Here is a 26897-nt window from a genome sequence, read left to right on the forward strand (position 1 = left end):
ATTTCATGTTAGGCAGTAGAATTTTCAGTTCTGGAGCAGCATGAAGTCTAGCTAAAAATGAAAAAAAAAAATGGAAAAAAAAAAACTGAAATATGATTTTTGGTAAAATGAATATGAATTATGAACATTGTATGAACTAACACATATGTTGAGAATGGTAATTAAAGGATTTTGAATTTTGTTATTTTCTTTAAATTGAAAAAGGTTTGACCGGAAACACTGGTAAAATATTTTTTTCATAATATTTTCAATACATTGTTGTTAGAAAAAAATTATTTTTAAAATAACATCATATTTTTCACTGACATCTTGCCAAAATGATTTCATAAAAATGTACAAAATATTAAATATAAAATTAATTATTTTGCTTGGATATAAATAAAATAACGGGTTTCAGAAGTTTTACAAATGTTCAAAATCTGAATTTCGCATAACACCTTTTGGGAACCGATGCTCTAAACTATGAAACACATAACATTTCAAGATATAACCGTTTAAGAAATAACCATAAAACTTACCATTTGCATATAGTATGAAATCCTCTTCTTCAAGTTCAAAAGTCTTTCCAAAATAACATAAATCTTCTATCTCAGTTTCATCTACTTCCACTCTATCTTCTTCATTTATTTTTCCTTCATCCTAGAAGTTAAAAATGTCATTTATTATCTTTACTGGTGACAAAAACATTAAAACATATTTTGCGTTTTTTCTTGTTCAAGTTACATAGACTATAGTAAACATAAACAATTGATCAATGTGCAGGTTCCACCATCTGAGAATAATGTGAATAGTGAACATTTGAAAAAGATAAATTAAAATGGAATCCTCAGAACCAGCGGTTTGTTGGAAAATCAAAATCGTCAGATAATCAGAGGACTTTCTTAAGACAATTTTTTAAATTTATAAACATTAAACTATGAGGAAAATTATTAAAATAGTGACATTAATGAAACTTCAAAAAGAAAATATATTTGTTCTAACGCTGTCTAAAAAATTGTTTATTGTTCTAACATATGCAACTGTATAACAAAACAAAAAAATCAGTTGTGCATTTCTGTTTAACCGTCTTTTTTTTGTTTGTTCTTTTAGCAGCTAGATTTTGGAGTCACTTTATTAATAACGATTGGTTAACAACAGCTTCATCTTCATCTTGTTTTATAAACCACTTAACATATTTATTTAATGTTTAGTTAGAGCGCCAATAACATCACAGTAATAGCAGTTTTATATTAATATGATAATCTAATATGATAATTTTATACTGATATGATTTAAAAATATAACAAAAAATTATCTAAGACAGCTTATTCTGAACATATTTATGTTTCAATTTGAATAAATCAGTCAACTGAATAAATCATTTGAGAAAATACAACAGTGATGTGATGGAATATTTTTTTTTTAATTTTTTTAATAGGTGTTAGAATTATTTACTTAGAATCTCAAGCTATTTATTGCTAATAGTAAACTTCAAGGTTGGTTATTATCTAGATTTGTAGCAAGATTTTACCAGGTTTTGGCTAAGAAATGCAGTATTCTCATAACTTTTTTTCTGCCAAAATCAAATCCCCTTAATGTTTACTTTACTTTTTGCTTGTTTCATCATATCTCGAAAAATTTTAAGGAAATTGAAGAATTTTTACAAACAATTATAAAATTCATTTATCCAAAGATAATTTCACCCACAAAATAATTTTCAGTAAAGATTTATTATTTTATAAAATAATAGTCAACAAAAAAATTTGAAATGCAAAGTATAAAATTTTTCACACAATTTTCAAGTATGTAAATTTACATGGTAAAATACAAATTTGGAATGAAAATGGTTAAATAGTTACTGAAAAATAAAATTTTACAGATTTCTCAGAAACTATTTGACCGCTCCATTTCGTATTTTAGAATGTAAATTTACATATTTTATAATGGTGTAAAAAATTGTACAGCTTACAATTCAAAATTTTAGAACTATTATTTTATAAAATAATAAAAAGCAATAAATATTTACTAAAAGTTATATTTTGCGTGTAACATTTATTCCAATATTTATTGCTTTGGATAAACAAATTTCATAACTGTGTGCAAAAGTTTTTTAATTCACTTAAAAATTTCTCAAGATATGGCAAAATACACAAAAAATGAAATTACTATTTAGGAGCCCAAATTTTGTATTGCTCTCTCCCACCAGACTATGGGAACCCTATTTTTCAGATTGCGATTGGGGGGGGGGGGTCAGAAATCCGAATCCGTAGAAAAAAAATTATATTAGTTCAGAGAAAGTATTTTTTTGTGTCTGATTTTATAATTTAAAAAATTGTTTGCACTTATTAATTATCATAGTTGAGGTCACCTCCTCGAACCATTAAGATTGAATCCGAGGACATGAAGATAAGATCAGATCATTAGATAAAAAGTTATTCAGATTGGTCCACCTTTTCGGTGCACTGTACATCCCTACAATAGGCATTAGTGTTTTAAATAATATAGGTCGATAAATAATATCTCCAGGTGCTGTAAAAATAGGGATGTTACGATAGGAATATGCGACCCATTTGTCAAACCTTCGGTAGGTCATATGCTTGGCAAACTATTTTTTATATGTATTTTTCCACAATTTTTTTTAGGAATTTGAGGCAACTATGAAGAATGCTTATGGTGGGCCCTGCACCTGCAATTTACAATCAATATATAAACTGAAATGCAATGCAATAAAAAAACAATTGAAAAACAACCTTCGGCTGAAGACATTGTTCAACACAGCTTTCAATATATGTTTCAAATACATCAGCTTCATTCAAATTAATCAGCTTTTTATCCCAATGAGCAGCCAACCAGATACAAGCCAGGGGACCCTTTTTAGCTAATACAAAATGTGCATAAAACATAATTCAAGCCTGAAATAAAAAACATTAAAAGATAAAATCACTTTAATTATATCACCAGTTGAACTCAAATTATGTAAAACATACAGAAACAAGGACGCACAAGATAATTAAGAAATATCGATAGTAAAACCAGCAGTCTCCTTAAGCATTTTTAGGAGGGCTGTCCGCACAGCTCGCCCTTTGATCTCTATAAATACGCCCTGTTTGTAAAAATAAGCCACCCATCCCTTAAAAACACTACCTTTTTATTCATATTCCATTTTTTAAAAAAATTAATTCACTGTTTAAACTATAATCACGCACTGGTAAAATTATCTGTGTTTACAGGTTTAATTCTGATTACTATTACATATATTTACTTTGTTAGGGTTATTCTCAACTCGATTAATTTTTATAAGTACCTCTATTTTTTCGGGGGAGATCAATAAACTTTTTAATGGTTTCAATCTTATAAAAAAAATAAAAAAAATGCAGCTTTAAAAATTAATTTTCTTATAGTTTTCAGTTTATATTATATAAAAATCTTTCACATTGTTTATCAATTAAAAATATTTTTTTTTAGTTTACTCTTTTGGAAAAAAAAATGCATGCCCAAAGATTATCTATTAGCATGCCTTTAATTATTTTTATAAACGACAAATTTCTCTTATTCTGACAATGAGAGCTAATAATTTTTTGAAATATAGACAAAAAAAAAAATAGTATAAGAGGGTAACTTTTAATGATGTTAAATGAGTGCCTTTTTTGAGCACTCTTTTTAATTCCTAGGAAGAACTCAGCGTAGAACCCCAGTTACGCGAACGAACTTGGATGTGGGGAAGTGTTATCAGGGGCCAAAGCAAAATTAACAGTAATCTGAGACCACCATTAAATAATACTGGTCTCCCCGGACCAGAAAACAAAGTTATAATCTTTCGGGTTTGTTTTATGTTTCTAGTTTTGGTCTGTTACAAAATAGCATATTTGGTTATCTGACAAGTAGCATGTATCTGGCTGATCAGATCAATCTCCCAGACATTGGATAGCAGCCAGATACAGTAGAGAACCGATTATCCAGAACGATCGGGACCATCGCAATTCCGGATAACTGATTTTTCCAGTTTTCTGAATCTCTAAAAAACACCGTTTTTTTTTTCATTGTCAAACCCAACTAAAGAAATAATTATTTAGAAATAATTTTAAAAAGAAAGAAAAACGATAAAGTAATACACATAAGTTTAATAAAAGAAAAAGGAGAAAAAAAATAATGAAATAAAAATATATACAGGCTTAATATAAAATGAACAAAAAAGGTAAAATGGAAAAAAAAGGGTGGGTGGGCTCCATCTTCCTCGTCGCTTTCTTCTACCTCGTCGTTGTCTGCGTCAGGACTCAAAACGACACCCACTCCATTTTTTACTTCATTATTAACATATGAAAAAGGAAAAATAACGAGCATTTTTTTCCCTCCTATACACGAGAAAGACAACCTTTGAATATAATTCTAGATTGAAAAAAAATTCTGGAGAAAAGAAAAACAATTATTTTTTTTACTTCATTATTCTCAAATGAGAAGAGAAAAATCGCGAGCGTTTCTTTTCCCTCCTCCTATGTGATAGAAAAACATTGTTTGAATATAATTCTGGATGGAAAAAAAATCTTTGGAAAATTTCTGCAGAAAAGAAATGTAAAATTTTTAACTTCCCAAAGGAAAAATGTTTCTGGAAAAAACTCTCTAACGTTCTTCGACATTATCCCAGTGATTCTGGCACGCGATTGCTATCTAGAAAAGTTTAACTTGAGTTTCAGCATTTTGCTAAAACATTAATTGAAATCAGTAGGAAAAACACATGTATCACAATCATATTCGTCACTAAGCTGAGTGATTTTATTTCTCCATGACTCCAGTTAAACCTAAATTGGCAAGCAGACACAGAGGTTGACATAATAAAAAGAATTTATGCTCTGCCCCCTCCTCACACCCAATTCAAAATGAATGAACTGAAAAACAGGTGCAGTTGCAATACTTGACTTTGAGTCATTATTCTTGTTTCTTTGGCAGTCACTGTGTTCAAAAGGGGAATAACAGAAATGACAGATAATTTTTTAAAAAATAAGAAAAAGTAGGAAATAACAGGGAAAAAAGAAGGGGTACAGAGATAATAGGAGTTGTGAAGTCCCTTGTTTCAACTCTCCTGGACTAAGCAATCAACAACTCCTACTGTGAGAGAATGATGACTCCTACTGTGAGAAGCTGGTAGTAATGACTCCCCTTGCCAGATGATAAGAAAACAGGTGTTAAATGAGTCACTCTTTCCCACTGAGCTATGATTGATGATATTTAGTACAAGACTCTCACTTCTCTTGACAGAACTAATGATTATTATCCCTTTGTAACTCAACAACTCTGATTTAAGGAATATTTACAAGGATGTTAGAATACATCATATTAAGCATGTAAAAAATAATGAAAAAATTAAAACCTTAAAATTAAAAATTTACTGATAAAAAGCATTTGTTGAACAACTCCAATATCGTGAAAAATAGCACAAAAATTCCAATATATGTAAAACTTCATGTGAAAAATTTTGAAATTGTTGTTTTTATGGTAACAAAGTCTCACACCACATTTTTCAATCCCTCCTTAGCCAAATATACAATCAAGGGGATTGTTGTTAAAAAAAATTGTATATCCTGCAATTATATCGTGGAACAATTCTTGCTAAAAGCATTATAATATTGGTAGCTACACCAAGACTTGGTTCCCCCGAGTTTGCAATATTTTCTTTACCTGAATTTAGTTTGATTTTATAGGTAAATCCAGCTCATTATAGGATTGAATTTCCATGTATGTTGCAGATATGTAACGCGGTGATACAAAGGGTTATAGCAATATTATTTATAGTAAAATTTAAAGTTCAGCTATTTTAATTAAAAGTTTACTTAGAAGAAATAGATAAGAAATAAGAACAAAAAAAAATACTAGTTTAGTCTCATATACAATAAACTATTAATACTAAAGAACGAAAAACAAATATACTGAGGATATCTGACTCAAATTCAGGTGGGATATCTCATTTTCGGTCAATGTAAGATCTGCTGCATCTTACTTGTGGCATTAAACATACCTTGTATTATAATTTTTGCACAAATTTACTTTTTTTTTTTAAAAAAAAGGAGGGGTATCAAGGTGACATGTAAATGGACTAATTAACCATAATACAAAATAGCAATACTTTGAGTCACTAGATCTCCAAACTGACTTAATTTTCTTAAACTATACCTTTGATTATTATTAGTTTAGCATCCCAACTAGACAAACCAAACAGGAGCAGAGACATGCAAGATTATCAGGAATGAGGATTGTTTTATTATATTAGTTAAACCCTGAATAAAACAAATACAGTAAGACCTCGATTATCCGAGCTAATTGGGACTGCTAGTACCTCGGATATCGGAAATCTCGGTTAATAGGAAAAATGAATAAAAACCTTCCGTGCTTGCGAATTTAACTACTTTGAAAGTAAAAACAATAGAACGTTTTTCAAATGATAAAAATAAACATATATGAACTTATGTTTCACAGCTAAAAAGACTTAAAAAGGAAATCAACTCTAGTAGTAAATTTTGAAAAGTAAAATGGAATTTTTTTTAACTATACTTAGTTAAACATCAAAAGACGCATTTCCAAAAATAACACAAATCTCAAGAAAATATTGTATTTTTAAAATTTGCATGATTAAACTTATAAGTCACATGACTACTGTTAACAAAGCATTCATGGATGTTGTCTTCTCAGGGTGTAATATTTCATGGAAGTTGAGTGCTTTTGTGGAGAATAAGTGCCTGCAACAGGGACAACGAACTAATATGTGTATAATTTCTTCCAAGCTCATTTTGGAGAGGAGAAAAAAAATTTAGACTTTGTTATTGCCTCAGTCAACAGAAACCTCGGTTAATCGAAGCTCGGTTAATCGAGGTTCTACTGTAATTTGAAGTTGTAAAAGTATAATAATGCTTAATTTTAACATTGTCAAAAGAAGTATCAGATACAAATTAATTTTAAGATTCCCATTTCGTCATACTAGGAAAACTACCGGATCGTAATCCAGAGTTATAACTAGAAAAAATAGCGCATACGGATAATCTTAAATTAGAGCCCTACATGTATGTTATTTGGTTATTTTTATGAAATTTGGGTGCCCTAGAATACGGAAAAAACCACATCAAATTAAAGAATATAAGCAACACGTACATGCTCAGCTGAGATACGGGGTGACTACGAATTATGCATTTAGAATTGCCCCCCTTCTGTGATTTTTTATTTATTCATTATCTTTTTTTAACTTCACACAGGTGGCTGTTCAGAAGTTGCGAAGCCTTGGCAATTGTTCTGCAAACAGATCACAATACCGAAATTGTATCAAAACAAACTAATTAATACGGCAATAACAATCAAAAAACTATTAAAAAGTGGCACATAGTTAAGTATAATTTGCGTGTTCACTATAATACTATGGATACGTAAATGGGAAAAGAACTTGAAAAATTTTATTGCTTCGTGAAGAGTTTCCTAGAACACACACTTAAAAAAAAATTTAAAACCTAATTGACAAAATAGCATTTTTAAGATGATAGATTAAGCCATAAAACTGGCACAAGACTTCTTACAAATATGTAATTTCAAAGAAATACAGCCACTTTTTTATAAAAGAAGAAAGAAAATTACTTACTTTTGCTAAAAGCTTTCTATTGATATCTAATTTCAATTTACATAATTTTCAAGGAGCTCTGGAATGTTATTGTTTTTATTTCAAATTTCTTAGGAGAAATTTCATCAAGAACTTCAATTGCGCTTCATCCTTACTTTCTATGAATGGTTAATCATGTGAAACTAAGTACAGAGGTAACAAATACGTAAAGGAAAGTAAGGTGCCACATTAAGGAGAAAAGAAAAATAAAAGAGAAAATTTAATATTATTCTCTATATTATTCTCTTAGTATTATAAATTTAGTATTTAGAAAATTCAGAATTAAAAATAAAAATAGGAGAAGAATTCCGTAAAAGTAACACATATAAAAACAGCAAATATGTAAAATATAATAAATAACTGCATAATGCATAATAAAGATTAAAAGCGTAAATGTAACACATAAATTTAAATAACGCATAAAAATTAAGAGAAGGATGTTGTTATTGTTCATTTACGTCGTACTAGAGCCGCAAAGTGGGCTATTAGCGACGGTCTGGGGAACATCCCTGAGGATGATCCGAAGACATGCCATTACAATTTCGATCCTCTGCAGAGGGGATGGCACCCCCGCTTCGGTAGCCTGACGACCTGCACGTGAAGTCGAGCACTTTACGGTAGAACAGTTTAACCAGGACACACCCTCGGTGCGGTATTGGTCCTCGTGGTCACCCACCACTGACTGTTCTAAGTGGTCACCCACCACTGACTGTTCTAAGAGGTCACCCACCACTGACTGTTCTAAGTGGTCACCCACCCGCACATATTAAAGGGAGTTACGGAGTGAGTCGAGTGCGTAGCTCCGGAGTCGAAATTTATCCGTTTCTCTGCTATTAATCCCTCTTTCCCAACGAAAAATAATTATTTTTATAAATATAACACTTTAGTCACGTTGAAATACAGAAAAATAAATTTTAAAAAATAAAATAAAGAAAATAGAAAAAAAAATTAATCCGTGACCAGAACCGAACCCCTGACCACCGAGTCTACAAACTTCTTTCCCCATGGCGCTAACAACCACACCACGACTCACACGTTGCTTCTACGAATATATAGCTTAAAGAACTTCCTTCCGGATAATTAACAAAATCTATTTTGACCCATTATGTGCCCCCTAATTAGTGTATAAAAATTTCCTTTGGTACGATTGTTTGGTATATAAAACTCTAATTTCTGGCAGAGTTAGAAAATTATGAGTTAATATTAAAGGGAGTTACGGAGTGAGTCCTGTGCGTAGCTCCGGAGTCGAAATTTATCCGTTTTTCAGCTATTATTCCCTCTTTCCCAAAGAAAAATAATTATTTTTTTAAATATAACACTTTATTCAGGTTGAAATATAGAAAAATAAATTTTAAAAAAAATAAAGTTAATAAAAAAAAATTAAAAATTAATCCGTGACCAGGACCGAACACTTGACCACCGAGTCTACAAACTTCTTTACCCAAGGAGCTAACAGCCACTCCACGACTTACACGTTGCTTCCACGAATATATAGCTTAAAGAACTTCCTTCCGGTTAATTAACAAAATCTATTTTGGCCCATTATGTGCCCCCTAATTAGTGTATAAAAATTTCCTTTGCTACGATTGTTTGGTATATAAAACTCTAATTTCTGACAGAGTTTGAAAATTATATGTTAATATTAAAGGGAGTTACGGAGTGAGTCCTGTGCGTAGCTCCTGAGTCGAAATTTATCCGTTTTTCAGCTATTATTCCCTCTTTCCCAAAGAAAAATAATTATTTTTATAAATATAACACTTTATTCACGTTGAAATATAGAAAAATAAATTTTAAAAAATAAAATAAAGTGAATAGAAAAAAAAAATAAAAATTAATCCGTGACCAGGACCGAACCCCTGACCACCGAGTCTACAAGCTTCTTTACCCACGGCGCTAACAACCGCACCACGCCTCCCACGTTTCTTCCACGAATATATGCCTAAAAGAACTTCCTTCCGGTTAATTAACAAAATCTATTTTGGCCCATTATGTGCCCCCTAATTAGTGTATAAAAATTTCCTTCAGTACGATTGTTTGGTATATAAAACTCTAATTTCTGTCAGAGTTTCAAAATTATAAGTTAATATTAAAGGGAGTTACGGAGCGAGTCGTGTGCGTAGCTCCGGAGTCGAAATTTATCCGTTTTTCAGCTATTATTCCCTCTTTCCCAAAGAAAAATAAATATTTTTATAAATATAACACTTTATTCACGCTGAAATATAGAAAAATAAATTTTAAAAAAAATAAAGTTAATAGAAAAAAAATTAAAAATTAATCCGTGACCAGGACCGAAGCCCTGACCACCGAGTCTACAAACTTCTTTACCCACGGCGCAAACAACCGCACCACGCCTCACACGTTTCTTCCACGAATATATGCCTTAAAGAACTTCCTTCCGGTTAATTAACAAAATCTATTTTGGGCCATTATGTGCCCCCTAATTAGTGCATAAAAATTTCCTTCGGTACGATTGTTTGGTATATAAAACTCGAATTTCTGGCAGAGTTTGAAAATTATAAGTTAATATTAAAGGGAGTTACGGAGCGAGTCGTGTGCGTAGCTCCGGAGTCGAAATTTATAATCCGTTTTTCAGCTATTTTTCCCTCTTTCCCAAAGAAAAATAATTATTTTTATAAATATAACACTTTATTCACGTTGAAATATAGAAAAATAAATTTAAAAAAAAATAAAGTGAATAGAAAAAAAATTGAAAATTAATCCGTGACCAAGACCGAACCCCTGACCACCGAGTCCACAAACTTCTTACCCCACGGCGCAAACAACCGCACCACGCCTTACACGTTTCTTCCACGAATATATGCCTTAAAGAACTTCCTTCCGGTTAATTAACAAAATCTATTTTGTCCCATTATGTGTCCCCTAATTAGTGTATAAAAATTTCCTTCAGTACGATTGTTTGGTATATAAAACTCTAATTTCTGTCAGAGTTTCAAAATTATAAGTTAATATTAAAGGGAGTTACGGAGCGAGTCGTGTGCGTAGCTCCGGAGTCGAAATTTATCCGTTTTTCAGCTATTATTCCCTCTTTCCCAAAGAAAAATAAATATTTTTATAAATATAACACTTTATTCACGCTGAAATATAGAAAAATAAATTTTAAAAAAAATAAAGTTAATAGAAAAAAAATTAAAAATTAATCCGTGACCAGGACCGAAGCCCTGACCACCGAGTCTACAAACTTCTTTACCCACGGCGCAAACAACCGCACCACGCCTCACACGTTTCTTCCACGAATATATGCCTTAAAGAACTTCCTTCCGGTTAATTAACAAAATCTATTTTGGGCCATTATGTGCCCCCTAATTAGTGCATAAAAATTTCCTTCGGTACGATTGTTTGGTATATAAAACTCGAATTTCTGGCAGAGTTTGAAAATTATAAGTTAATATTAAAGGGAGTTACGGAGCGAGTCGTGTGCGTAGCTCCGGAGTCGAAATTTATCCGTTTTTCAGCTGTTTTTCCTCTTTCCCAAAGAAAAATAATTATTTTTATAAATATAATACTTTATTCATGTTGAAATATAGAAAAATAAATTTGAAAAAAAATAAAGTTAATAGAAAAAAAATTAAAAATCTATCCGTGACCAGGACCGAACCCCTGACCACCGAGACTACAAACTTCTTTACCCACGGCGCTAACAACCGCACCACGCCTCACGCGTTTCTTCCACGAATATATGCCTTAAAGAACTTCCTTCTGGTTAATTAACAAAATTTATTTTGGCCCATTATGTGCCCCCTAATTAGTGTATAAAAATTTCCTTCAGTACGATTGTTTGGTATATAAAACTCTAATTTCTGGCAGAGTTTGAAAATTATAAGTTAATATTAAAGGGAGTTACGGAGCGAGTCGTGTGCGTAGCTCCGGAGTCGAAATTTATCCGTTTTTCAGCTATTATTCCCTCTTTCCCAAAGAAAAATAATTATTTTTATAAATATAACACTTTATTCATGTTGAAATATAGAAAAATAAATTTACAAAAAAATAAATTTAATGGAAAAAAAATTAAAAATTATTCCGTCACCAGGACCGAACCCCTGCCCACCGAGTCTACAAACTTCTTTACCCACGGTGCAAACATTCGCTCCACGCCTCACACGTTTCTTCCACGAATATATGCCTTAAAGAACTTCCTTCCGGTTAATTAACAAAATCTATTTTGTCCCATTATGTGCCCCCTAATTAGTGTATAAAAATTTCCTTCAGTACGATTGTTTGGTATATAAAACTCTAATTTCTGTCAGAGTTTCAAAATTATAAGTTAATATTAAAGGGAGTTACGGAGCGAGTCGTGTGCGTAGCTCCGGAGTCGAAATTTATCCGTTTTTCAGCTATTATTCCCTCTTTCCCAAAGAAAAATAATTATTTTTATAAATATAATACTTTATTCATGTTGAAATATAGAAAAATAAATTTGAAAAAAAAATAAAGTTAACAGAAAAAAAATTAAAAATCTATCCGTGACCAGGACCGAACCCCTGACCACCGAGACTACAAACTTCTTTACCCACGGCGCTAACAACCGCACCACGCCTCACGCGTTTCTTCCACGAATATATGCCTTAAAGAACTTCCTTCCGGTTAATTAACAAAATTTATTTTGGCCCTTTATGTGCCCCCTAATTAGTGTATAAAAATTTCCTTCAGTACGATTGTTTGGTATATAAAACTCTAATTTCTGGCAGAGTTTGAAAATTATAAGTTAATATTAAAGGGAGTTACGGAGCGAGTCGTGTGCGTAGCTCCGGAGTCGAAATTTATCCGTTTTTCAGCTATTATTCCCTCTTTCCCAAAGAAAAATAATTATTTTTATAAATATAACACTTTATTCATGTTGAAATATAGAAAAATAAATTTAAAAAATAAATAAATTTAATGCAAAAAAAATTAAAAATTAATCCGTGACCAGGACCGAACCCCTGACCACCGAGTCAACAAATTTCTTTACCCACGGCGCTAACAACCGCACCACGCCTCACACGTTTCTTCCACGAATATATGCCTTAAGGAACTTCCTTCCGGTTAATTAACAAAATCTATTTTGGCCCATTATGTGCCCCCTAATTAGTGTATAAAAATTTCCTTCAGTACGATTGTTTGGTATATAAAACTCTAATTTCTGGCAGAGTTTGAAAATTATAAGTTAATATTAAAGGGAGTTACGGAGCGAGTCGTGTGCGTAGCTCCGGAGTCGAAATGTATCCGTTTTTCAGCTATTATTCCCTCTTTGCCAATGAAAAATAATTATTTTTATAAATATAACACTTTATTTACGTTGAAATATAGAAAAATAAATTTAAAAAAAAAAATAAAGTTAATAGAAAAAAAATTAAAAATTAATCCGTGACCAGGACCGAACCCCTGACCACCGAGTCTACAAACTTCTTTACCCACGGCGCTAACAACCGCACCACGCCTCACACGTTTCTTCCACGAATATATGCCTTAAAGAGCTTCCTTCCTGTTAATTAACAAAATCTATTTTGGCCCATTATGTGCCCCCAAATTAGTGTATAAAAATTTCCTTCAGTACGATTGTTTGGTATATAAAACTCTAATTTCTGGCAGAGTTTGAAAATTATAAGTTAATATTAAAGGGAATTACGGAGCGAGTCGTGTGCGTAGCTCCGGAGTCGAAATTTATCCGTTTTTCAGCTATTATTCCCTCTTTCCCAATGAAAAATAATTATTTTTATAAATATAACACTTTATTTACGTTGAAATATAGAAAAATAAATTTAAAAAAAAAATTAAGTTAATAGAAAAAAAATTAAAAATTAATCCGTGACCAGGACCGAACCCCTGACCACCGAGTCCACAAATTTCTTACCCCACGGCGCAAACAACCGCACCACGCCTTACACGTTTCTTCCACGAATATATGCCTTAAAGAACTTCCTTCCGGTTAATTAAAAAAATCTATTTTGTCCCATTATGTGCCCCCTAATTAGTGTATAAAAATTTCCTTCAGTACGATTGTTTGGTATATAAAACTCTAATTTCTGTCAGAGTTTCAAAGTTATAAGTTAATATTAAAGGGAGTTACGGAGCGAGTCGTGTGCGTAGCTCCGGAGTCGAAATTTATCCGTTTTTCAGCTATTATTCCCTCTTTCCCAAAGAAAAATAATTATTTTTATAAATATAACACTTTATTCACGTTGAAATATAGAAAAATAAATTTCAAAAAAAATAAAGTTAATAGAAAAAAAATTAAAAATTAATCCGTGACCAGGACCGAAACCCTGCCCACCGAGTCTACAAACTTCTTTACCCGCGGAGCTAACAACCGCACCACGCCTCACACGTTTCTTACACGAATATATGCCTTAAAGAACTTCCTTCCGGTTAATTAACAAAATCTATTTTGGCCCATTATGTGCCCCCTAATTAGTGTATAAAAATTTCCTTCTGTACGATTGTTTGGTATATAAAACTCTAATTTCTGGCAGAGTTTGAAAATTATAAGTTAATATTAAAGGGAGTTACGGAGCGAGTCGTGTGCGTAGCTCCGGAGTCGAAATTTATCCGTTTTTCAGCTATTTTTCCCTCTTTCCCAAAGAAAAATAATTATTTTTATAAATAAAACACTTTATTCACGTTGAAATATAGAAAAATAAATTTTAAAAAAAATAAAGTTAATAGAAAAAAAAATTAAAAATTAATCCTTGACCAGGACCGAACCCCTGACCACCGAGTCTACAAACTTCTTTACCCACGGCGCTAACAACCACACCACGCCTCACACGTTTCTTACACGAATATATGCCTTAAAGAACTTCCTTCCGGTTAATTAACAAAATCTATTTTGGCCCATTATGTGCCCCCTAATTAGTGCATAAAAATTTCCTTCGGTACGATTGTTTGGTATATAAAACTCGAATTTCTGGCAGAGTTTGAAAATTATAAGTTAATATTAAAGGGAGTTACGGAGCGAGTTGTGTGCGTAGCTCCGGAGTCGAAATTTATCCGTTTTTCAGCTATTTTTCCCTCTTTCCCAAAGAAAAATAATTATTTTTATAAATATAACCCTTTATTCACGTTGAAATATAGAAAAATAAATTTAAAAAAAAATAAAGTTAATAGAAAAAAAATTAAAAATTAATCCGTGACCAGGACCGAACCCCTGACCACCGAGTCTGCAAACTTCTTTACCCACGGTGCTAACATTCGCTCCACGCCTCACACGATTCATCCACGAATATATGCCTTAAAGAACTTCCTTCCGGTTAATTAACAAAATTTATTTTGGCCCATTATGTGCCCCCTAATTAGTGTATAAAAATTTCCTTCAGTACGATTGTTTGGTATATAAAACTCTAATTTCTGGCAGAGTTTGAAAATTATAAGTTAATATTAAAGGGAGTTACGGAGCGAGTCGTGTGCGTAGCTCCGGAGTCGAAATTTATCCGTTTTTCAGCTATTATTCCCTCTTTCCCAAAGAAAAATAATTATTTTTATAAATATAACACTTTATTCATGTTGAAATATAGAAAAATAAATTTTAAAAAAAATAAATTTAATGGAAAAAAAATTAAAAATTATTCCGTGACCAGGACCGAACCCCTGACCACCGAGTCTTCAAACTTCTTTACCCACGGTGCTAACATTCGCTCCACGCCTCACACGTTTCTTCCACGAATATATGCCTTAACGAACTTCCTTCCGGTTAATTAACAAAATCTATTTTGGCCCATTATGTGCCCCCTAATTAGTGTATAAAAATTTCCTTCAGTACGATTGTTTGGTATATAAAAGTCTAATTTCTGGCAGAGTTTGAAAATTATAAGTTAATATTAAAGGGAGTTACGGAGCGAGTCGTGTGCGTAGCTCCGGAGTCGAAATTTATCCGTTTTTCAGCTATTATTCCCTCTTTCCCAAAGAAAAATAATTATTTTTATAAATATAACACTTTATTCATGTTGAAATATGGAAAAATAAATTTAAAAAATAAATAAATTTAATGCAAAAAAAATTAAAAATTAATCCGTGACCAGGACCGAACCCCTGACCACCGAGTCAACAAATTTCTTTACCCACGGCGCTAACAACCGTACCACGCCTCACACGTTTCTTCCACGAATATATGCCTTAAGGAACTTCCTTCCGGTTAATTAACAAAATCTATTTTGGCCCATTATGTGCCCCCTAATTAGTGTATAAAAATTTCCTTCAGTACGATTGTTTGGTATATAAAACTCTAATTTCTGGCAGAGTTTGAAAATTATAAGTTAATATTAAAGGGAGTTACGGAGCGAGTCGTGTGCGTAGCTCCGGAGTCGAAATGTATCCGTTTTTCAGCTATTATTCCCTCTTTGCCAATGAAAAATAATTATTTTTATAAATATAACACTTTATTTACGTTGAAATATAGAAAAATAAATTTAAAAAAAAAAATAAAGTTAATAGAAAAAAAATTAAAAATTAATCCGTGACCAGGACCGAATCCCTGACCACCGAGTCTACAAACTTCTTTACCCACGGCGCTAACAACCGCACCACGCCTCACACGTTCCTTCCTCGAATATATGCCTTAAAGAACTTCTATTCGGTTAATTAACAAAATCTATTTTGGCCCATTATGTGCCCCCTAATTAGTGTATAAAAATTTCCTTCAGTACGATTGTTTGGTATATAAAACTCTAATTTCTGGTATAGTTTGAAAACTATAAGTTAATATTAAAGGGAGTTACGGAGCGAGTCGTGTGCATAGCTCCGGAGTCGAAATTTATCCGTTTTTCAGCTATTTTTCCCTCTTTCCCAAAGAAAAATAATTATTTTTATAAATATAACACTTTATTCACGTTGAAATATAGAAAAATAAATTTTAAAATAAATAAAGTTAATAGAAAAAAAATTAAAAATTAATCCGTGACCAGGACCGAACCCCTGACCACCGAGTCTACAAACTTATTTACCCACGGCGCTAACAACCGCACCACGCCTCACACGTTTCTTCCACGAATATATGCCTTAAAGAGCTTCCTTCCTGTTAATTAACAAAATCTATTTTGGCCCATTATGTGCCCCCTAATTAGTGTATAAAAATTTCCTTCAGTACGATTGTTTGGTATAAAAAACTCTAATTTCTGGCATAGTTTGAAAATTATAAGTTAATATTAAAGGGAGTTACGGAGCGAGTCGTGTGCGTAGCTCCGGAGTCGAAATTTATCCGTTTTTCAGCTATTATTCCCTCTTTCCCAAAGAAAAATAATTATTTTTATAAATATAACACTTTATTCATGTTGAAATATAGAAAAATAAATTTAAAAAAAAATAAATTTAATGGAAAAAAAATTAAAAATTATTCCGTGACCAGGACCGAACCCCTGACCACCGAGTCTTCAAACTTCTTTACCCACGGTGCTAACATTCGCTCCACGCCTCACACGTTTCTTCCACGAATATATGCCTTAACGAACTTCCTTCCGGTTAATTAACAAAATCTATTTTGGCCCATTATGTGCCCCCTAATTAGTGTATAAAAATTTCCTTCAGTACGATTGTTTGGTATATAAAAGTCTAATTTCTGGCAGAGTTTGAAAATTATAAGTTAATATTAAAGGGAGTTACGGAGCGAGTCGTGTGCGTAGCTCCGGAGTCGAAATTTATCCGTTTTTCAGCTGTTTTTCCTCTTTCCCAAAGAAAAATAATTATTTTTATAAATATAATACTTTATTCATGTTGAAATATAGAAAAATAAATTTGAAAAAAAAATAAAGTTAACAGAAAAAAAATTAAAAATCTATCCGTGACCAGGACCGAACCCCTGACCACCGAGACTACAAACTTCTTTACCCACGGCGCTAACAACCGCACCACGCCTCACGCGTTTCTTCCACGAATATATGCCTTAAAGAACTTCCTTCCGGTTAATTAACAAAATTTATTTTGGCCCTTTATGTGCCCCCTAATTAGTGTATAAAAATTTCCTTCAGTACGATTGTTTGGTATATAAAACTCTAATTTCTGGCAGAGTTTGAAAATTATAAGTTAATATTAAAGGGAGTTACGGAGCGAGTCGTGTGCGTAGCTCCGGAGTCGAAATTTATCCGTTTTTCAGCTATTATTCCCTCTTTCCCAAAGAAAAATAATTATTTTTATAAATATAACACTTTATTCATGTTGAAATATAGAAAAATAAATTTTAAAAAAAATAAATTTAATGGAAAAAAAATTAAAAATTATTCCGTGACCAGGACCGAACCCCTGACCACCGAGTCTTCAAACTTCTTTACCCACGGTGCTAACATTCGCTCCACGCCTCACACGTTTCTTCCACGAATATATGCCTTAACGAACTTCCTTCCGGTTAATTAACAAAATCTATTTTGGCCCATTATGTGCCCCCTAATTAGTGTATAAAAATTTCCTTCAGTACGATTGTTTGGTATATAAAAGTCTAATTTCTGGCAGAGTTTGAAAATTATAAGTTAATATTAAAGGGAGTTACGGAGCGAGTCGTGTGCGTAGCTCCGGAGTCGAAATTTATCCGTTTTTCAGCTATTATTCCCTCTTTCCCAAAGAAAAATAATTATTTTTATAAATATAACACTTTATTCATGTTGAAATATGGAAAAATAAATTTAAAAAATAAATAAATTTAATGCAAAAAAAATTAAAAATTAATCCGTGACCAGGACCGAACCCCTGACCACCGAGTCAACAAATTTCTTTACCCACGGCGCTAACAACCGTACCACGCCTCACACGTTTCTTCCACGAATATATGCCTTAAGGAACTTCCTTCCGGTTAATTAACAAAATCTATTTTGGCCCATTATGTGCCCCCTAATTAGTGTATAAAAATTTCCTTCAGTACGATTGTTTGGTATATAAAACTCTAATTTCTGGCAGAGTTTGAAAATTATAAGTTAATATTAAAGGGAGTTACGGAGCGAGTCGTGTGCGTAGCTCCGGAGTCGAAATGTATCCGTTTTTCAGCTATTATTCCCTCTTTGCCAATGAAAAATAATTATTTTTATAAATATAACACTTTATTTACGTTGAAATATAGAAAAATAAATTTAAAAAAAAAAATAAAGTTAATAGAAAAAAAATTAAAAATTAATCCGTGACCAGGACCGAATCCCTGACCACCGAGTCTACAAACTTCTTTACCCACGGCGCTAACAACCGCACCACGCCTCACACGTTCCTTCCTCGAATATATGCCTTAAAGAACTTCTATTCGGTTAATTAACAAAATCTATTTTGGCCCATTATGTGCCCCCTAATTAGTGTATAAAAATTTCCTTCAGTACGATTGTTTGGTATATAAAACTCTAATTTCTGGTATAGTTTGAAAACTATAAGTTAATATTAAAGGGAGTTACGGAGCGAGTCGTGTGCATAGCTCCGGAGTCGAAATTTATCCGTTTTTCAGCTATTTTTCCCTCTTTCCCAAAGAAAAATAATTATTTTTATAAATATAACACTTTATTCACGTTGAAATATAGAAAAATAAATTTTAAAATAAATAAAGTTAATAGAAAAAAAATTAAAAATTAATCCGTGACCAGGACCGAACCCCTGACCACCGAGTCTACAAACTTATTTACCCACGGCGCTAACAACCGCACCACGCCTCACACGTTTCTTCCACGAATATATGCCTTAAAGAGCTTCCTTCCTGTTAATTAACAAAATCTATTTTGGCCCATTATGTGCCCCCTAATTAGTGTATAAAAATTTCCTTCAGTACGATTGTTTGGTATAAAAAACTCTAATTTCTGGCATAGTTTGAAAATTATAAGTTAATATTAAAGGGAGTTACGGAGCGAGTCGTGTGCGTAGCTCCGGAGTCGAAATTTATCCGTTTTTCAGCTATTTTTCCCTCTTTCCCAAGGAAAAATAATTATTTTTATAAGTATAACACTTTATTCACGTTGAAATATAGAAAAATAAATTTAAAAAAAAATAAAGTTAATAGAAAAAAAATTAAAAATTAATCCGTGACCAGGACCGAACCCCTGACCACCGAGTCTACAAACTTCTTTACCCACGGCGCTAACAACCGCACCACGCCTCACACGTTTCTTCCACGAATATATGCCTTAAAGAACTTCCTTCCGGTTAATTAACAAAATCTATTTTGGGCCATTATGTGCCCCCTAATTAGTGCATAAAAATTTCCTTCGGTACGATTGTTTGGTATATAAAACTCGAATTTCTGGCAGAGTTTGAAAATTATAAGTTAATATTAAAGGGAGTTACGGAGCGAGTCGTGTGCGTAGCTCCGGAGTCGAAATTTATCCGTTTTTCAGCTATTATTCCCTCTTTCCCAAAGAAAAATAATTATTTTTATAAATATAACACTTTATTCATGTTGAAATATAGAAAAATAAATTTAAAAAAAAATAAATTTAATGGAAAAAAAATTAAAAATTATTCCGTGACCAGGACCGAACCCCTGACCACCGAGTCTTCAAACTTCTTTACCCACGGTGCTAACATTCGCTCCACGCCTCACACGTTTCTTCCACGAATATATGCCTTAACGAACTTCCTTCCGGTTAATTAACAAAATCTATTTTGGCCCATTATGTGCCCCCTAATTAGTGTATAAAAATTTCCTTCAGTACGATTGTTTGGTATATAAAAGTCTAATTTCTGGCAGAGTTTGAAAATTATAAGTTAATATTAAAGGGAGTTACGGAGCGAGTCGTGTGCGTAGCTCCGGAGTCGAAATTTATCCGTTTTTCAGCTGTTTTTCCTCTTTCCCAAAGAAAAATAATTATTTTTATAAATATAATACTTTATTCATGTTGAAATATAGAAAAATAAATTTGAAAAAAAAATAAAGTTAACAGAAAAAAAATTAAAAATCTATCCGTGACCAGGACCGAACCCCTGACCACCGAGACTACAAACTTCTTTACCCACGGCGCTAACAACCGCACCACGCCTCACGCGTTTCTTCCACGAATATATGCCTTAAAGAACTTCCTTCCGGTTAATTAACAAAATTTATTTTGGCCCTTTATGTGCCCCCTAATTAGTGTATAAAAATTTCCTTCAGTACGATTGTTTGGTATATAAAACTCTAATTTCTGGCAGAGTTTGAAAATTATAAGTTAATATTAAAGGGAGTTACGGAGCGAGTCGTGTGCGTAGCTCCGGAGTCGAAATTTATCCGTTTTTCAGCTATTATTCCCTCTTTCCCAAAGAAAAATAATTATTTTTATAAATATAACACTTTATTCATGTTGAAATATAGAAAAATAAATTTAAAAAATAAATAAATTTAATGCAAAAAAAATTAAAAATTAATCCGTGACCAGGACCGAACCCCTGACCACCGAGTCAACAAATTTCTTTACCCACGGCGCTAACAACCGCACCACGCCTCACACGTTTCTTCCACGAATATATGCCTTAAGGAACTTCCTTCCGGTTAATTAACAAAATCTATTTTGGCCCATTATGTGCCCCCTAATTAGTGTATAAAAATTTCCTTCAGTACGATTGTTTGGTATATAAAACTCTAATTTCTGGCAGAGTTTGAAAATTATAAGTTAATATTAAAGGGAGTTACGGAGCGAGTCGTGTGCGTAGCTCCGGAGTCGAAATGTATCCGTTTTTCAGCTATTATTCCCTCTTTGCCAATGAAAAATAATTATTTTTATAAATATAACACTTTATTTACGTTGAAATATAGAAAAATAAATTTAAAAAAAAAATAAAGTTAATAGAAAAAAAATTAAAAATTAATCCGTGACCAGGACCGAACCCCTGACCACCGAGTCTGCAAACTTCTTTACCCACGGTGCTAACATTCGCTCCACGCCTCACACGATTCATCCACGAATATATGCCTTAAAGAACTTCCTTCCGGTTAATTAACAAAATTTATTTTGGCCCATTATGTGCCCCCTAATTAGTGTATAAAAATTTCCTTCAGTACGATTGTTTGGTATATAAAACTCTAATTTCTGGCAGAGTTTGAAAATTATAAGTTAATATTAAAGGGAGTTACGGAGCGAGTCGTGTGCGTAGCTCCGGAGTCGAAATTTATCCGTTTTTCAGCTATTATTCCCTCTTTCCCAAAGAAAAATAATTATTTTTATAAATATAACACTTTATTCATGTTGAAATATAGAAAAATAAATTTTAAAAAAAATAAATTTAATGGAAAAAAAATTAAAAATTATTCCGTGACCAGGTCCGAACCCCTGACCACCGAGTCTTCAAACTTCTTTACCCACGGTGCTAACATTCGCTCCACGCCTCACACGTTTCTTCCACGAATATATGCCTTAACGAACTTCCTTCCGGTTAATTAACAAAATCTATTTTGGCCCATTATGTGCCCCCTAATTAGTGTATAAAAATTTCCTTCAGTACGATTGTTTGGTATATAAAAGTCTAATTTCTGGCAGAGTTTGAAAATTATAAGTTAATATTAAAGGGAGTTACGGAGCGAGTCGTGTGCGTAGCTCCGGAGTCGAAATTTATCCGTTTTTCAGCTATTATTCCCTCTTTCCCAAAGAAAAATAATTATTTTTATAAATATAACACTTTATTCATGTTGAAATATGGAAAAATAAATTTAAAAAATAAATAAATTTAATGCAAAAAAAATTAAAAATTAATCCGTGACCAGGACCGAACCCCTGACCACCGAGTCAACAAATTTCTTTACCCACGGCGCTAACAACCGCACCACGCCTCACACGTTTCTTCCACGAATATATGCCTTAAGGAACTTCCTTCCGGTTAATTAACAAAATCTATTTTGGCCCATTATGTGCCCCCTAATTAGTGTATAAAAATTTCCTTCAGTACGATTGTTTGGTATATAAAACTCTAATTTCTGGCAGAGTTTGAAAATTATAAGTTAATATTAAAGGGAGTTACGGAGCGAGTCGTGTGCGTAGCTCCGGAGTCGAAATGTATCCGTTTTTCAGCTATTATTCCCTCTTTGCCAATGAAAAATAATTATTTTTATAAATATAACACTTTATTTACGTTGAAATATAGAAAAATAAATTTAAAAAAAAAATAAAGTTAATAGAAAAAAAATTAAAAATTAATCCGTGACCAGGACCGAACCCCTGACCACCGAGTCTACAAACTTCTTTACCCACGGCGCTAACAACCGCACCACGCCTCACACGTTTCTTCCACGAATATATGCCTTAAAGAGCTTCCTTCCTGTTAATTAACAAAATCTATTTTGGCCCATTATGTGCCCCCAAATTAGTGTATAAAAATTTCCTTCAGTACGATTGTTTGGTATATAAAACTCTAATTTCTGGCAGAGTTTGAAAATTATAAGTTAATATTAAAGGGAATTACGGAGCGAGTCGTGTGCGTAGCTCCGGAGTCGAAATTTATCCGTTTTTCAGCTATTATTCCCTCTTTCCCAATGAAAAATAATTATTTTTATAAATATAACACTTTATTTACGTTGAAATATAGAAAAATAAATTTAAAAAAAAAATTAAGTTAATAGAAAAAAAATTAAAAATTAATCCGTGACCAGGACCGAACCCCTGACCACCGAGTCCACAAATTTCTTACCCCACGGCGCAAACAACCGCACCACGCCTTACACGTTTCTTCCACGAATATATGCCTTAAAGAACTTCCTTCCGGTTAATTAAAAAAATCTATTTTGTCCCATTATGTGCCCCCTAATTAGTGTATAAAAATTTCCTTCAGTACGATTGTTTGGTATATAAAACTCTAATTTCTGTCAGAGTTTCAAAGTTATAAGTTAATATTAAAGGGAGTTACGGAGCGAGTCGTGTGCGTAGCTCCGGAGTCGAAATTTATCCGTTTTTCAGCTATTATTCCCTCTTTCCCAAAGAAAAATAATTATTTTTATAAATATAACACTTTATTCACGTTGAAATATAGAAAGATAAATTTCAAAAAAAATAAAGTTAATAGAAAAAAAATTAAAAATTAATCCGTGACCAGGACCGAAACCCTGCCCACCGAGTCTACAAACTTCTTTACCCGCGGAGCTAACAACCGCACCACGCCTCACACGTTTCTTACACGAATATATGCCTTAAAGAACTTCCTTCCGGTTAATTAACAAAATCTATTTTGGCCCATTATGTGCCCCCTAATTAGTGTATAAAAATTTCCTTCTGTACGATTGTTTGGTATATAAAACTCTAATTTCTGGCAGAGTTTGAAAATTATAAGTTAATATTAAAGGGAGTTACGGAGCGAGTCGTGTGCGTAGCTCCGGAGTCGAAATTTATCCGTTTTTCAGCTATTTTTCCCTCTTTCCCAAAGAAAAATAATTATTTTTATAAATAAAACACTTTATTCACGTTGAAATATAGAAAAATAAATTTTAAAAAAAATAAAGTTAATAGAAAAAAAAATTAAAAATTAATCCTTGACCAGGACCGAACCCCTGACCACCGAGTCTACAAACTTCTTTACCCACGGCGCTAACAACCACACCACGCCTCACACGTTTCTTACACGAATATATGCCTTAAAGAACTTCCTTCCGGTTAATTAACAAAATCTATTTTGGCCCATTATGTGCCCCCTAATTAGTGCATAAAAATTTCCTTCGGTACGATTGTTTGGTATATAAAACTCGAATTTCTGGCAGAGTTTGAAAATTATAAGTTAATATTAAAGGGAGTTACGGAGCGAGTTGTGTGCGTAGCTCCGGAGTCGAAATTTATCCGTTTTTCAGCTATTTTTCCCTCTTTCCCAAAGAAAAATAATTATTTTTATAAATATAACCCTTTATTCACGTTGAAATATAGAAAAATAAATTTAAAAAAAAATAAAGTTAATAGAAAAAAAATTAAAAATTAATCCGTGACCAGGACCGAACCCCTGACCACCGAGTCTGCAAACTTCTTTACCCACGGTGCTAACATTCGCTCCACGCCTCACACGATTCATCCACGAATATATGCCTTAAAGAACTTCCTTCCGGTTAATTAACAAAATTTATTTTGGCCCATTATGTGCCCCCTAATTAGTGTATAAAAATTTCCTTCAGTACGATTGTTTGGTATATAAAACTCTAATTTCTGGCAGAGTTTGAAAATTATAAGTTAATATTAAAGGGAGTTACGGAGCGAGTCGTGTGCGTAGCTCCGGAGTCGAAATTTATCCGTTTTTCAGCTATTATTCCCTCTTTCCCAAAGAAAAATAATTATTTTTATAAATATAACACTTTATTCATGTTGAAATATAGAAAAATAAATTTTAAAAAAAATAAATTTAATGGAAAAAAAATTAAAAATTATTCCGTGACCAGGACCGAACCCCTGACCACCGAGTCTTCAAACTTCTTTACCCACGGTGCTAACATTCGCTCCACGCCTCACACGTTTCTTCCACGAATATATGCCTTAACGAACTTCCTTCCGGTTAATTAACAAAATCTATTTTGGCCCATTATGTGCCCCCTAATTAGTGTATAAAAATTTCCTTCAGTACGATTGTTTGGTATATAAAAGTCTAATTTCTGGCAGAGTTTGAAAATTATAAGTTAATATTAAAGGGAGTTACGGAGCGAGTCGTGTGCGTAGCTCCGGAGTCGAAATTTATCCGTTTTTCAGCTATTATTCCCTCTTTCCCAAAGAAAAATAATTATTTTTATAAATATAACACTTTATTCATGTTGAAATATGGAAAAATAAATTTAAAAAATAAATAAATTTAATGCAAAAAAAATTAAAAATTAATCCGTGACCAGGACCGAACCCCTGACCACCGAGTCAACAAATTTCTTTACCCACGGCGCTAACAACCGCACCACGCCTCACACGTTTCTTCCACGAATATATGCCTTAAGGAACTTCCTTCCGGTTAATTAACAAAATCTATTTTGGCCCATTATGTGCCCCCTAATTAGTGTATAAAAATTTCCTTCAGTACGATTGTTTGGTATATAAAACTCTAATTTCTGGCAGAGTTTGAAAATTATAAGTTAATATTAAAGGGAGTTACGGAGCGAGTCGTGTGCGTAGCTCCGGAGTCGAAATGTATCCGTTTTTCAGCTATTATTCCCTCTTTGCCAATGAAAAATAATTATTTTTATAAATATAACACTTTATTTACGTTGAAATATAGAAAAATAAATTTAAAAAAAAAAATAAAGTTAATAGAAAAAAAATTAAAAATTAATCCGTGACCAGGACCGAACCCCTGACCACCGAGTCTACAAACTTCTTTACCCACGGCGCTAACAACCGCACCACGCCTCACACGTTCCTTCCTCGAATATATGCCTTAAAGAACTTCTATTCGGTTAATTAACAAAATCTATTTTGGCCCATTATGTGCCCCCTAATTAGTGTATAAAAATTTCCTTCAGTACGATTGTTTGGTATATAAAACTCTAATTTCTGGTATAGTTTGAAAACTATAAGTTAATATTAAAGGGAGTTACGGAGCGAGTCGTGTGCATAGCTCCGGAGTCGAAATTTATCCGTTTTTCAGCTATTTTTCCCTCTTTCCCAAAGAAAAATAATTATTTTTATAAATATAACACTTTATTCACGTTGAAATATAGAAAAATAAATTTTAAAATAAATAAAGTTAATAGAAAAAAAATTAAAAATTAATCCGTGACCAGGACCGAACCCCTGACCACCGAGTCTACAAACTTATTTACCCACGGCGCTAACAACCGCACCACGCCTCACACGTTTCTTCCACGAATATATGCCTTAAAGAGCTTCCTTCCTGTTAATTAACAAAATCTATTTTGGCCCATTATGTGCCCCCTAATTAGTGTATAAAAATTTCCTTCAGTACGATTGTTTGGTATAAAAAACTCTAATTTCTGGCATAGTTTGAAAATTATAAGTTAATATTAAAGGGAGTTACGGAGCGAGTCGTGTGCGTAGCTCCGGAGTCGAAATTTATCCGTTTTTCAGCTATTTTTCCCTCTTTCCCAAGGAAAAATAATTATTTTTATAAGTATAACACTTTATTCACGTTGAAATATAGAAAAATAAATTTAAAAAAAAATAAAGTTAATAGAAAAAAAATTAAAAATTAATCCGTGACCAGGACCGAACCCCTGACCACCGAGTCTACAAACTTCTTTACCCACGGCGCTAACAACCGCACCACGCCTCACACGTTTCTTCCACGAATATATGCCTTAAAGAGCTTCCTTCCTGTTAATTAACAAAATCTATTTTGGCCCATTATGTGCCCCCAAATTAGTGTATAAAAATTTCCTTCAGTACGATTGTTTGGTATATAAAACTCTAATTTCTGGCAGAGTTTGAAAATTATAAGTTAATATTAAAGGGAATTACGG

The 26897-nt window shown here is 32.6% G+C and overlaps 1 protein-coding gene across 8 annotated transcripts in view; it reads right to left on the bottom strand.

The window, feature by feature from the left end:
- LOC147809968 (pre-mRNA 3' end processing protein pfs-2-like) overlaps window positions 1–7744 on the bottom strand; it is a 28842-nt gene extending 21098 nt beyond the window's left edge. For 6 of the 8 annotated variants that reach the window (XM_087164729.1, XM_087164727.1, XM_087164725.1 and 3 more), the window contains exons 1-3: window positions 7595–7744; window positions 2730–2891; window positions 519–639 (exon numbers count right to left, since the gene is read on the bottom strand). Coding sequence is in view for 1 of the 8 variants with exons in the window: in XM_087164723.1 (XP_087020849.1) it covers window positions 519–639; window positions 2730–2882 (274 nt within the window). In the remaining 7 variants the exon portion in view is untranslated. The remainder of the gene's footprint in view (window positions 1–518; window positions 640–2729; window positions 2892–7594) is intronic. The other 2 variants (XM_087164726.1, XM_087164723.1) reach the window with 1 other exon arrangement.
- Window positions 7745–26897: the final 19153 nt, after the last annotated feature.

Source organism: Parasteatoda tepidariorum, chromosome 5 (genome assembly GCF_982258835.1).
Source record: "Parasteatoda tepidariorum strain Cologne lab strain chromosome 5, Ptep-v5.0, whole genome shotgun sequence".
Taxonomy (NCBI): domain Eukaryota; kingdom Metazoa; phylum Arthropoda; class Arachnida; order Araneae; family Theridiidae; genus Parasteatoda; species Parasteatoda tepidariorum.